The 12,701-nt window shown below is 63.2% G+C and overlaps 1 protein-coding gene across 2 annotated transcripts in view; it reads right to left on the bottom strand.

Annotated features, from left to right (window-relative positions):
* Positions 1 to 5,052: 5,052 nt before the first annotated feature.
* EPS8L2 (EPS8 like 2) overlaps positions 5,053 to 12,701 on the bottom strand; it is a 14,521-nt gene continuing 6,872 nt past the window's right edge. For both annotated transcript variants that reach the window (XM_023523754.1, XM_011380789.2), the window contains exons 5-21: positions 11,316 to 11,477; positions 10,685 to 10,834; positions 10,536 to 10,615; positions 10,301 to 10,443; positions 10,133 to 10,206; positions 9,888 to 10,014; positions 9,591 to 9,679; positions 9,387 to 9,461; positions 9,056 to 9,204; positions 8,849 to 8,981; positions 8,584 to 8,696; positions 7,212 to 7,317; positions 6,493 to 6,612; positions 6,147 to 6,219; positions 5,827 to 6,007; positions 5,577 to 5,709; positions 5,053 to 5,469 (exon numbers count right to left, since the gene is read on the bottom strand). In XM_023523754.1, coding sequence (XP_023379522.1) covers positions 5,386 to 5,469; positions 5,577 to 5,709; positions 5,827 to 6,007; positions 6,147 to 6,219; positions 6,493 to 6,612; positions 7,212 to 7,317; positions 8,584 to 8,696; positions 8,849 to 8,981; positions 9,056 to 9,204; positions 9,387 to 9,461; positions 9,591 to 9,679; positions 9,888 to 10,014; positions 10,133 to 10,206; positions 10,301 to 10,443; positions 10,536 to 10,615; positions 10,685 to 10,834; positions 11,316 to 11,477 — 1,992 coding nt within the window. In that variant the 3' untranslated portion in view covers positions 5,053 to 5,385. The remainder of the gene's footprint in view (positions 5,470 to 5,576; positions 5,710 to 5,826; positions 6,008 to 6,146; positions 6,220 to 6,492; positions 6,613 to 7,211; positions 7,318 to 8,583; positions 8,697 to 8,848; positions 8,982 to 9,055; positions 9,205 to 9,386; positions 9,462 to 9,590; positions 9,680 to 9,887; positions 10,015 to 10,132; positions 10,207 to 10,300; positions 10,444 to 10,535; positions 10,616 to 10,684; positions 10,835 to 11,315; positions 11,478 to 12,701) is intronic.

The raw sequence follows: 12,701 nt of genomic DNA, 5'->3' as shown, positions 1-12,701 counted from the left end.
GAGCACTGCTGATCGACAGGACTTCCGACTTCAGCCTTTTGTCCCCTGGCAGTGGTGTCTGTCCCATCAGAGGGCAGGTGGCTGGACCGGAGCGGTTTGTGTCCAGGGTCACCAGGCATCTGGTGCAGAGCTTAATGACAGGGAGAATTCAGCACAGGATTAGAACAACACGACCTCGTCCAGATGAATTTAAACCAGGACTCAAATCTGCAGACAACGAAACGGACCATTATATCCTTGGATAGATCCAAGCTGTCGATGGCAGATTCAAGTAGCCACAACAGTTCCTCCCTTCCCGGCAGCTCAGGAGATGCCAACTAGGAAGGGACAAAAATGAAGTCAGAACTGGTAGTAAGAAGAGGCTGTGCAGGCCTGACCTGGTCACTTTCGAAAGCTGTGTCCTTTGGATGTTTGCCCAGCGTTAGCTTCCGGTCACCAGACCCAGTGCAGATCCAGTAGGGGCTGGCTGCCTTCTTGAGGTGTGACACGTGCATCCAAGTGTCTGCTCCCTGGAGCTGGCTGCACAGGGCCTGATGGGCTTCCAGCCCAGCTGGAGGGAGGGTTTGAAGGTGTCTTTTCTAGTGAACACAAATAAACCGGTAATCTAGCAAGTAAACGGCTCGGGCCCTGAGGGAAGGAGCTGGGCAGTGGCGGGGCTGTGCCATCTGAAGGCTCCACGCTGTCCTCCAGTTGGGGCCGTTGGGACCTCTCCATGTGTGGCCTGGCTGCACAGGTGGCCTGGCACCCGTCTCGTTTGCCTGGGGCGACTTGCTTCAGCTTCCTGTTGTGCAGAGTTCTAAAGCTTCCTGTTGAAGGACAGCAGCTATCAATAGCATTTGGGGAGATCACGCGGGCTGTGAAAATATATATGCGTTCGTCGGAAGGATGACCCCCTAATTCAGAACAGCACTTGCTTTGGGGGAGCAGGTGCGATATGACTGGACTTGTTTTAGTAGGTTGGAGGGTGGGTATTTGGTTGTTCGCAGAACTGTCCTCACCTGTTAATTTTTCTCCCTCTCTTTTTATTAGATATTTACTCTGTCTTAGACCCTTTCCCTGCTTCTAAATAACTCTTCTAAGGCCTTTGCGTGAGTTCTCGTAAAATGCGTGTTGCTTCTCACGTTCAATTTTCCACTCACTTTTGTATACTTTAATGCACAGAACTTGAGTGTCGGCATCTCTGCCTCTTCCTCTCGCTCTGCACGTTTCTCTTCCGGGGGATGCTCCACGTGCAGGCTCCCCAGGGGCACCGCCTGGCACTCCGGCGCCCCACGCCCCGAGGGTATCCTCCAGCCCTCCTTTGTGGACCGATGGGAAGGTCCGGGGGACACCCTGTGGCAGCAGGGCTGCTGGTCCAGGGGACACCGGTGACTGAAGTGGCATAGCTGGACAGCGCCCTGCTCCCAAGCCTCCCAACACCGGGTATCAGCCAGCTTCCTAAGTGGCTGTCCTTTGCCTTCTTCTGATGAGTCTGCACACCTGCTCAGACTGTGGGGGCTGCAGGTCCCCCGTAGGTGTCCTATTCACAGTTCTGCCGTCCCCACCGATCCCAAGTTCTTCCGTAGGCGCCACGCTAGCGAGTCTCCAACTTCGGGGCCTCCGGACACCTTTCCGGACTTATCATCGAGGGCCCAAAAGACCTAGTGATGTTCACTGTAGCAGACACTAAAACTGACCATTTAAAGACACACGTTCGGCCATCTCTGTTAAGGTGGCGGTGACAGGCCATACCCGGAACCGACCGTCCGCGGCGCGCGGCCCGGGAAGGACTGTGGCTGCCCGGCTGGTTTGGAGCCCTCCTGTCGAGAGAGGAGAGGAGACATCTGAAAGTAAAAATAAATGCAAAGGAAAAGGCTGGTTCGAACCGCTCTGTCTCCCCGCATTCTGCCCTGTGCTCTTCAGCTAACGTGTTTTCCACAGCCGCCCCCGCCTCAAGGATTCTCCAGCCACCCCCCATCTCCGTAGCTGCGTGGGAATGTCAAGACTGTGGCCCCCCGCGTGCTGCGTTACAGCGAGAGGGAGCTCAGCCTTTGGATAAGGAAGCCCCTGAGCGCACGCGCGGACTTCAGAGTGCTGCTCCCTGCCTGGCAGCCTAGGAGGCCCCGTCCCTTTGCTCAAAAATCCGATAAAGGTGCTGATTACACCAAGGGCCTGGAAATCCCTCCCCCGCAGCCCCCCACCCGAAGCTGCCCCTCCCCACTCTGAGTAAGGAGGGACGTGGAAAACCTCAGACGAAGGAATCACGGGCCCCTTGCGTGGACACTGCGAGGGGACGGAAGCTGTAAGAAATCTGACCGAGGGGAGCCCGTGCTCTGGGTCTGTGGAACGCCCCACGCTCTCCGCCGGCATTAAATCCTCCTCCCTTCAGCGAAGCTGTCTGAGCGTCTGAATCCCTCCGCTGGGGCCGTTTCCTGCGACACTGACAGCAATCGCCCCGACGCCGGACGCGGGAACCTTCCCCCGGCTCTGAGCAAACTGTCAAGGGTGCTCGTCCTCCTCAAGCCTCTGAAGATCTGCTGGACCCAGAGCCCAAAGCCGCACGTGCCTTCCTGTGCCTGCCCGCCCCTGGGACCCGGCGAAGACCCCCAAGGTCAGCGAGCCCACCTAGCTGTATCCCCATGTGACTGGTGGCGTTTCAGAGAGTTGGCGTCCAACACATAAAGAGCATGTTTCTATGGGAAGCGATTATTTCCCAAACTCACTGAGGAGAGCAGGCGTTAGAACCACGCTGCTTGGGGGAGAGCCACAAAGACGCCTGTCCCCAAGACAGAGGCAGGCCTTGTTCCTGGGACACTTGCTGCACACAGCGGGCCCAGGGAGGGTGCTGGACAGGCAGCTCCACTGTCATCCAGTGTGACCGACCCTCTGCCCTTGTTGGTCCCTCTGCTGTCCTGCCCCTCCTGGGGCTCGCACCGCCAGACCCTCCCTCTTCCCTACTCGGCTGGAGTGGGAGGTGGGGACGTGGGTGGTTAGAGATGTGTCAGGCCACTGAATTTGAACCCAGCCCCTCTCATGCTCTGGGGCCCTGGCTGTGGCTTGGCCCTTCGGTGCCTTGTTCGTGGCCTGTGCCTGTCGCATGAGCCCCGGGGTCACCAGCGAGTGTGGCACTCAGGCACCTCAATCTGGGGGCCCTGGAAAGTGACACCCTCAGGTGAAAAGCAGAGTGACTCCTCACACTTCTCCTGTGCGACCTTGGGCCCATCCCATCTGTCTGCACTTGGGAGGGTCAGGAGGTGGTGGGGAAGCCTCCTCTGGGAGTCCAGAGTCCTGGACGGGTCCAGGGCGCCCTGGAACCAGCCACCATAGGTAGTGGCATCTGACCTGTGGCTGCCTTAGGCTGTCCGGGAAGCAGAGTGGGCACAGGGGGACAGAGCAGGCGGCAGCCTGTTGATGGGGTGGGGTGAGGGGAGCAAGTGGCAGGTGAGGAAGCGGCTGTAGGTTCTGGGGCTCTGAAGGGTAAGTGACCCAGCCCAGGTACAGTGTCCCCAAGGCCCAAATCTTCCTGGTGACTGGGGCCCTGCTGGACCGGGGGCAGTGCCCTTGACCTCTGGCTCTAGTTTGGGCATCCTTGGGCCAGTAGAGGTCCCCATCAGAGCAGGTAGAGCCAGGGGTGCCCACCCTGCGCTGAGGGAGGGGCTCAGCCAAGTATGCGGAGCGGGGTGGCCTCATCTAGGTCCCTGAAACCTCCTGGGAATTCTGGTCCGGGGGACGCGGGTTTCCGGAGGTAGGGACGTTGCTCCATCCCTCTTTCCCCTCGCCCTGTCTCCCTGTCGGAGGGGTCCCGCCCAGGCTTGGGAGGGCAGGCTCCTTTTCTGGCCTGGCGGTGGAGGAAGGCCTTTCCCGGGGACATGGGGCTGTGGTGGTCGAGTTTCAGTGGTAGCTCAGAGGACAGCAGACTCCCAGCTCTCGGTGACTGAGCCCTGCTGAACACCCTGCCCCAGGCTTGGTGCACGGGCTGCTTTGGGGACCCAGCCAGGGGCTAGGGCGCCACCTGGCAGCCACACTGCAGCAGCACAGCCGCCAGCAGAGGGTGCCAGAGCGCCCTGGGCCAGGTGGGCAGGCGCCCCCCAGGTGCAGAGTGCAGCTCTCTGGGAGCTCAGGGACCACTCAGCTCCTGTGCGGATGCCGTCCCCACTGGCCGTCAGCCCTACACCCTCTGCTCGAGCCCTTGCTCCCCCTCCTCCCACCCCACCCTCAGCTGAGCTCTCCAAATCCCTTCCCCCGTCCCCGCCCGCCCAGTCTGGCAGGCCTGGCTCCTCGCCACTCCCACCCGTCTCCGGTGGGCCTTCTGGACTTCCGGCCTAGGGCCCTCTCAACCCAGGAATGTCCTCCAGGCCCTTTTGGGCAGTCGTGGAGGGGAGGGTCTCCCCGGCTCCCCACCCGAAGTCAGCATGAGTGGCCTTGGGGCCTCCACTGCTCCCCCTGGCCACAGCCTGCCCCTGCCGGTAGCTCTTACAAAGAGTGAAATTCAGGTCAGCTCCAGGGCCCCTGGCACCCCACCCCCACCTCCAGGAGACAGACACGTGGCTGCTAAGAGACAATTGGTTTAATGTCATGGCCTTTGAGTCTGGCCACCTCTCAGCTTCAGGATGTGAGCTGCAGAGTCCAGGGCTCCAAGACTCACCGGCCCCCCACGCCGCGTCCTGGCCTGAGCTTGGTCAGAGAAAGTCCCTTCCTCCAGCTCTGCCCCGGGGTGGGGGTGCCCCAGGCCAGTACTCGGGTGAGTCTGGTCCATCTTCGTTCCTTGAAAATGTGAAGGGAGTACAGCATGCACCCCCGGGGAACCCCTAGGGAGCACTGGGTGGGTGTTGCGGGCACACTCAAGGGGCGAGGGTCGCCCGCTTCGTGAGAACAGAGCCAGGATGGCTGGGCAGCTGAGGATGGTTGGCCCGTCCAGGGGTGTGGGGGTGCAGGTGGATGTGGAAGTCAGCAGTCATGGGGCTGGGACAGGGCAGAGTCACAAGTGCCAGGAATCCCATGTGGATGGGAGAGGCCAGAGGAACAGGGGGCTCTGTGGCCTGCCGGGGTGGGGGGGGAGGAAGGGGGGGGAAGGTGTGGGAGCAGCAGGAAGGGGTCTGGGCCCGCCACTGTGCTGGCCTCAGGGGGCAGGTGGATGAGGTGCTGGCACCTGCAGGCGGCAAGTTTGGCTAAGGTGGGTCTTGGGGCGGGTGGGCGAGTGTAGACTGGGCATTGCTGAGCCTGCCGATAGGCCATGTGCATGAAGCAGGTGAACCCATCCCCAGACAGGTGTGTGTGGGAGGCACCAGCCAGCACCACACTCCCTCTGTGTCCATGGTAGGAAATCCGGATGCATACAAAAATACTCCGCGCCAGGAGCGGGCGCCCGCGGTGCATCTCCGCACGCTGCCGTGGGCCCTGCGGGGCCTAGCTGTCTTCCTCCATCCTCCTCTGAGTCTTAGAGTGAAACTTGTTCATGAGTTCCTCCAGCTCGGACCCACTTTGCTGCTTCTAAGGACGGGAAGGGGACGGGCTCAGCCTGGGGGACCGCAGGCCAGGTGCGGAGGGTGGGGGGCAGGGGGTGGAGGGAGGTGCAGGGGGGCGGTGCACCGGCTCACCTCCAGGACCGCCTTCTGCACCGTGAGCTGGCTGTACACGCGGATGCCCTCCTCCCCGCACACCTTCTTCAGCTCATCTTTGTTGAGTGAGAACAGCTGGGGCCCGGTCAGGATGCCCAGGTTGTCCACGACCCTGCGGGGCGCGCAGCGCCGGCGTGAGGGCGGGTCCGGCTGTGGGCGTGGCGGCCACGCCCACACGGCCCACCCCTGCGGCCGCCTGCCCGCCACCTGCCACCTGCCACCTGCTCACCGCACGCTGAAGGCCTTGGCTTCCAGCCAGGCGCGGACCTCGTCGGGGCCCGACTCGTAAGTGAGCGGCAGGTGCACCGGCTGGCTGCGCTCCACGCGGAAGTGTCGCTGCGGCTGTGACTTGATGTGGCTGATCTTCTTGATGAGCTCGTCGTTGACCTCGTCCATGTGGTGGATCAGCTCTGCGGGGCCCAGCTGCTCAGGCCCCGCCCCGCTCACCCCAGAGCGCCCCCTCTCCTGGTCTGGGCACCCCTGCTCCCCAGGTGGCTGTGAGCGGACCAGCTGTCCCCCGCCCCTCCCCCGCCCCCCACCTTTCCTCACCATCTTTGTTCCCAGCGAAGCTTGGCGGTAGCTTGTGAGTGGGGCTAGCAGCACCCCAATATTTCGGACCAGTCTGGGTGGGAAGAGGCAGGGAGTGGGGGGTCCCATTGGCCTCACTCATCATCCCTCCCATCAGGGTCAGAGTAAGGCCAGTGTGAGGACCCTGTCCCCCTTCCAGGACCTGTCCAGGCCCCCTACCTGGCCTGGGCCTCAGACATCCTGAGCCCCCCCACCAGCCCCTGCAGCAAGGACTGGAGGTTCAGGGACGGTGTCTCCCTGAGACTCACCGCCCCCTGCTGCTGCCCCCAGCCTCCTCAGACCCGGTGGTGGGATGAGCCCCCATCACCTGCTCTGGAGGGACACCCACGTCCTCCAGCCGCGTCTCGTCCAGGATGTTGTGGGGGACATAGCCTGCCTGGCCACTGCGATTGCGAAGTTTCCACCACTGGTGGCTGTCTTCCAGCACCTGTGGACCACACCCCCGCTGTCACACTGACCGCCAGGCCCAGCCGACTCTGGCCATGGGAACCAGGGCAGGGACCCCCCGAGTGTGGGCTCCTGTACAGAGGGGCCAGAGAGAGCTACCTCTCTCCCCTCGGGCCCCACCCCCCAGTCCTTTCGAGATGGTCACAGGCCCCTCCAGGCGCCATGACCCCGCCCGGCCTTCCATCTCACCCACCGGCCGCCCCCAACCCCCCAGCAGGGTCTGGAGCTTGGGGCTTGCAGCCTGGCTGTGGACCTAGGTCACCCACCCCCAGCTCGCTCCACTTTCCTCCCTTGGTGGCCTGGATTTGGGTTGGCACCACACACAGATGGTGCCTCAAGGGGGCCCCAGGGATGGGCATGAACGACAAGCCCCTGCTGGGTTGGAGGGTCCCCGACTTGGCACAGAGTCCAGCTCGGGAAACACTTTCCCTGGGAGCCCCCTCGGTCAGGCTCCGCTGTGGGGAGGGGGCGGGTGGGAGCCCAGGCTGGGACCCTGGGGAAAGGGGTCGCTGGACGCGCTAGGTCCCAGCGTCATGCAGCCTCTCGCTCCCCCTGCCCCCCCTCCCCCGCCCCACTCACCTCCAGGACCTCGTCCTTGAGCACCGACAGCTCATTGGCATTGCGGGCTGTGAAGTCGTAGAGGACCCTGACGTACTTGGCCATGGCTGGTGTGGGTTCGTAACCCCTGTGTGCAACAGGAGGGGCTGAGGCCCAGGACCGGGGTCTCCTCCTGGACCCGGGGCTGGGCTGGGGGAGCAGCTTTCTGGGTGCGCGGCGGTCTCCCGTTTGGCTCTCCAAGGTTGCAGTGGAGAGAGGCTGCGGCTTGCCAGCGGGAACGGAATCTGTGACAGCCCCAGAGCGGCCGGGCCACCGCACGGGGGTGGGGGCAGCGGAGGCCGCTGGGACTCAGGTGCCCGTGGGCTCGGCAAGGCCAGCTCCAGCTCGGGCCACCTCAGGGGTATCCAGGCTTGGCCCCCCAGGGAAACCAGAGCCAGGCATGTACCCAAGAAAGGACAGGGTCACAGCCGGCTCTGGAAAGCAGCTGGCCAGCCAGGGAGGGCCACAGGTGCTCAGAGCCACGGCCCCTGAATGCTGCCGACCATGCATGAGCACGCACACTGGAGGGCTGCTCCTGGCTACAGAATATAGTTGGGGGAGGGGGCTCAGGCAAGGGGTGTCCCAGCCTCTGCGCGGGGCAGGCCTGTGGCCGCCACCCAGCCCAGCCCTCCTGGTCAGTCTGGGATCTGATCATGCAGGTGCAGGCCTCAGGACACTGGGAAGGTGGTGGGGCTGAGGCTGGGATGCCTCCTGGAGCCCTGGTAGGGGTCGTCAGGACTGGCTAGGGTGGACCGGCCAGGGCAAAGAATGAAAACACTTAAAGTGCAGCCCAGGCCAGGGACCAGGGGCACCAGGCTGGAGATGTGGGCGGGGGAGGCTCACCAGTGTAAACCTCGGGCTCTGGACCCCTCCCTTCCTGAGACTGAATCCTGGGGTCTGGCAGGGAAGCCAGCCCCCCAGACAGATCCTGGGCCAGGAGTAAGAACAGAGAGGAGGCGGGGAGGGAAGGAGGGAGGCCTGCGAGGTGTGCTCTGGGGAGATGCGGGGGAAGGCTGGGGTGGGGGAGGGCATTCCAGCCGAGACCCTCCTAGATCAACCCCACAGGCGACGGGGATGGGTGGACCACGCAAGTTCAGTGGTCTGGGAAGTTCTGAACCACGACGCTAAACGTGAATGTCGAGACCCAAGGCACAATGTACGAGGGTAGTGAATTTACGGGTGGCTTTTCACGTTTTTCCTTCAACTACATGTCATAAAGTTAGAATTAAAACCCCGTCCCAGTGTGGAAGGGGCTGTTGGAAGCACACGTGAGGCCTCTGCCGCCACATGGTGGCAACACGCCCACATCAGAGTCTCTGCGTTCTGGCAGGTGAGCGTCATGAGGGGAGCTTACCTGTGAGCATGTGGGGAGCTGACTGGGGGGAGGACATCTCCTGGGGCTGTGGGCTCAGGTACCAGGTTGTGCTTCAAGGAGTTTCGAAAGGGTAGGCGGCTCGCTGCAGTTGGCTGTAGGGACAGGGGGCCGCCTGGGCTTGGTGTGGGGTGGGGACCAGGCCAGGAGGGCAGGGGGTAGGGCAGACTGCTGAATGGGGGAGGGCAGTGGGCAGCCGTGGAGGGACCAGCCGGTGACCGGTGGGATGGGCACTCAGTGCTCTGACCTCGTCAGTGGGGGCGGGTGCCAGCCCCTCTGCTTCCCAGGGGGCCTCCTGCAGCACGTCCAGCGGGGGCTCCCAGCCACTGTGGAACTTGGGCACGTAGAGAGGCACCTGCGGCTCCCGGGGCCACTCGGAGCTGGGGTGGAAGGTGCAGGGTGAACGCCCAGCAGGGCCTGTGCCCCTCCCCGCCCCCCACGCCCAGTGCCGTACCGGGGGCGTGTCCAAGTCTCCCCCAGTGAATCCCACAGTGCCATCTCCTTGGGAACTAAGTGGCCTCGCAGGAAGCCCACAGCCTCTCGGGAGAGCAGGGGGCTGGAGACAGAACGCGCGATGTCCGGGCCACCACAGGTGCTGACGATCTGGGGATCGGTGGGGTTCAGGGGGGATTGCGCCCACTGGACCCCAGCCCACTGCACCCACAGCTCCGAGGCAGACGCATACCGCCCCGCCGGCTGCCCAATGGGCACTCGCCTGCCCACCCCCCTCCCCAGCCAGGGACAAGCCCCTGGCCGGCCAGCGCCCACCCGCCAGCCCCCGGCACCAGGTCCAGAGGCCCGAAGAGGAAGTGCAGCAGCTCGGCGGCGCTGGGGTTCTGGATGTGCTTCTGCAGCTTGGCCTGGGGGCGGGGGGCGGGGAGCGGGTGAGCGGGCGGCAGACACACCGGCTGGGGGCGGCCCGCGCCCTCGACGCCAGGGGCGCAGAGCGAGGGGCGGGGGGGGGGGGGCGGGGAGGCCGCCGGACTCACGAGCAGGTTGATGGCCAGCTTGGTTTTCTGGAAACAGTCAACGAACTCGGCCTCCGACGGGGGTCGCGCCCGCAGCGTGAGGACGCCCTCTGCAGAGAGGGAGCGGCGGCCGTGAGCCCGGCTGGCCGTCGCCGCGCGCGCCGGGTCTCGCCTTCAGTTCCGTGCGCTCCACGGGCGCAGACTGGACCTTCCCGCAGCTCAGCGGCCAGCCGTTCGCCCCAGCCTGACCGCCACGCCCCCCAATTCTGTCTCGCAGCGCCCGCTCGCGCGCGTGCCCCGTCCGGCCGCGCCCCGCACCTGCCGGCCCCTTCTTCCCCTTCTTCTTCCCCTTCTTGCGCTGGTTCAGCTGTTTGAACGCCTCGGCCGCCTTCTGCAGCCGCGCCACGAACCACTCGATGTCGTCCAGGGCGCAGTTGAGGATTTGCTGGGGGCAGAGCGGGGCGGGCTCAGCGGGCGCCCCACCCCTGCAGGGACAGCGCCACCGCCGCCTCACGGCTGGGACCCGGCAGAGGGGAGGGTGCGCGCGCCGGGCCGCGACCTACCGTCTCCTTCTCTATCTTCTGAGCCAGCAAGGCCCGTGGCGTCTCGTCGTCCAGCGACTCCCGACGGCGGAAGCCTGGGGCGGGGGGTGAGGGAGGGGGAGGGGCGGAGCTGCTGCTGAGCGCGACCCCCACGGCCCGCTCAGCCCCGGCCCCGGCCCTTCGGCCCACCTGGCTCGCCGAGCGGCACCGGCAGCCCCACGCGATTTTTGGGGGGCGAAGAGTCCCCGGCGTAGCGCTGGAACGGGATGGGGGCTGGGCCCTGGGGGGGCGGCAGGACCGACTGCCGCTGCCGGATCTTCTCCTGGTGGCCCCTGGGGTGGGGACGAGACCGCTCAGCCTGCCAGGCCCTCTCACCGAGTCCCGCCCCCGCCCCGCCCACGCCCCGCCCACGCCCCGCGCCTACTTCAGGGTCTGGGGCCGCATCTTCTTCCCCAGGCGGCAGTCCGCCAGCGCGCTCTCGATGTCCTCGTGCACCAGCTCCGCCTGCGGGGACGCGGCGTCAGGCTGGGCTCTCGACGCGGGGCCCGCCCCGCCCCCCTGCGCCCTGCTCACCTCCACCTCGTCGCAGTGGAAGAAGTGGATGTCGGGCCTGCTCTGCTCGGAGTCCTGGCACACCAGCAGCATCACGGACGGGTAGCGCAGCTGGTTCAGCACCGTCTGGCAATGCCTCACGGTGGGCAGGGGGAAGTTCTCCAGCTCCTCCTGGGGGACAGGGAGCTTGGATGCCTGGATGTGACCGGAACATGGGCCCGGACGGGGACGCGCGCCGGGCCCGAGTGACGCACGGCGCCATAGGCACGGGCATGGCTCGTGGCCCAGTACGTGCAGTCTGTGCCACGGACACAGGGAGGGACACAAGCATAACTCGCAGGCACAGAAAAGGGGCGTGGCCCGGGCGTGGCCCACACGTGGGCAGGGGCCACAGCTGTTGCACACAGACTGTCCCCAGACCCAGCCAGGCCCTGGCTCGGTACAGCCAGTAGATAGGCTCTTGCAGATGTGGACGTGGCTCTGTATGACATGGCTCCCCGGGCTCAGGCCTGTCCCATCCTCCCTGCTTGGCCTGCCCTTTGCCCTCGTCCTGATCCTCACCCCCACAGAGAGACCCAGCTGTGCATCTGCGTCATGCCTCTGCCTGCCCCCAGGGACAGGTGGACGCCCTCCCCGCCCCTCGGGGCCAGACCTGGGACTCCACGTCCAGCAGTCGAAGCGACTGGTCGTTGACCTGCAGCAGCATCTCCTGTGTCCAGATTTTCTCCTTGGAGCTCAGCTGCACCAGCTTCCGGATGGCGTCGTCCACGGACACAATGGCCTCACTCTTGTCCATGATGAATGTGGCCAAGTGCTGGGGGCGGGCAGGTGGATGGTCACTCTGGGCAGAGGCCTCCTTGTGCCAAGAGCCAAGGCCAAAGGGCTGCACCCCGGGGGTCCGAGGGGGAGTGCCTCAGACTGAGGAGACACAGCGCCCCCTTAGGGGTCTCTGCTCTGCTTTGGAGAATGTCTGTGGGGGCCATGGACGGGTCCTGATGGAGCCTTCACTGCTCTGCACAAACCGCCCCACCCTACCCGCCTCCTGCGGCAGGCTCACCACAGGACCTTTGCATGTGCTGCCCCCCCCACCCCATCTTCCCTCCTTCACGTTCTGCTTGGGTGCCGCCATCCCTGAGCACCAGCTGTGACATCTCTGCCACTACATCCCTGACGGGCCTTGTGTTTTATCTGTCACCATGCTGTACGCAAGGTCGTTTGTGCTGGCTGTGTGACAGCAAGGATTCCGGCTGCGGGCTCACTGTGGTCTCCCCAGTGCTGCGACAGTGTGGGGCACACAGCAGGCCCTTGGTGAACATGCGGGTAATGAGTGAGCTTCCTGGACCCTGGCTGGCCCAGCCCTCCCCTTCCCAGGGGCCTCCTCTCCTCTCCCTCCAAGCCCGGCCCCCCAGGAGTCTGGGTCCAGGCTGAATTCGGTAAACAATGCTGGGGCAGCTGGATAAACACCGACGCAACAGGCAGTCAAGACTTAATGTAACAAGACAAAACCGGGGAAGTGCTAGAAGAAATACCAGATGATTTCCGATTATCTCGGAAAGGCCTTAGCGAGGGGACCTTCCTAAGCGAGGAAGAAAGTCCAGATGCTCAAAAGCAAAGAGTGTTAAATCTGACTTAATAAAAATATAAATATTTCTTCCTGGGGGGAAAATACCATATACGAAGTAAAAAAAAAAAAGATAGAAGAAAATATACATATAATAGGTATGCTGAAGGCTAATTTTCTCAATACATTAAAAGACCAATATGCATCACAACTACGGTTCTTAGCTTTTTTTAAAAGCTCTGTTTTGTTAAATATAATAATTAAGGATACCAATAATAATTAAATAAATGATTATATAAGTAAATAAAGATGAACACCCCAATAGCAAAACGGGCAAAAGATATGAACAGAGAGTCTTCAGGAAAATAAATTCAAGTAACTTCTTAATACAGAAAATTGTGTGCAAGATTTGTAAGTTGAAACTCTGAGACCATTACTTTAGGAATAAATAAACCACTGAATTTGTTACCTAGTCTG

This window comes from Pteropus vampyrus, unplaced genomic scaffold, assembly GCF_000151845.1.
Source record: "Pteropus vampyrus isolate Shadow unplaced genomic scaffold, Pvam_2.0 Scaffold405, whole genome shotgun sequence".
Classification (NCBI taxonomy): domain Eukaryota; kingdom Metazoa; phylum Chordata; class Mammalia; order Chiroptera; family Pteropodidae; genus Pteropus; species Pteropus vampyrus.
This window is presented reverse-complemented; position numbering and strand designations above follow the sequence as displayed.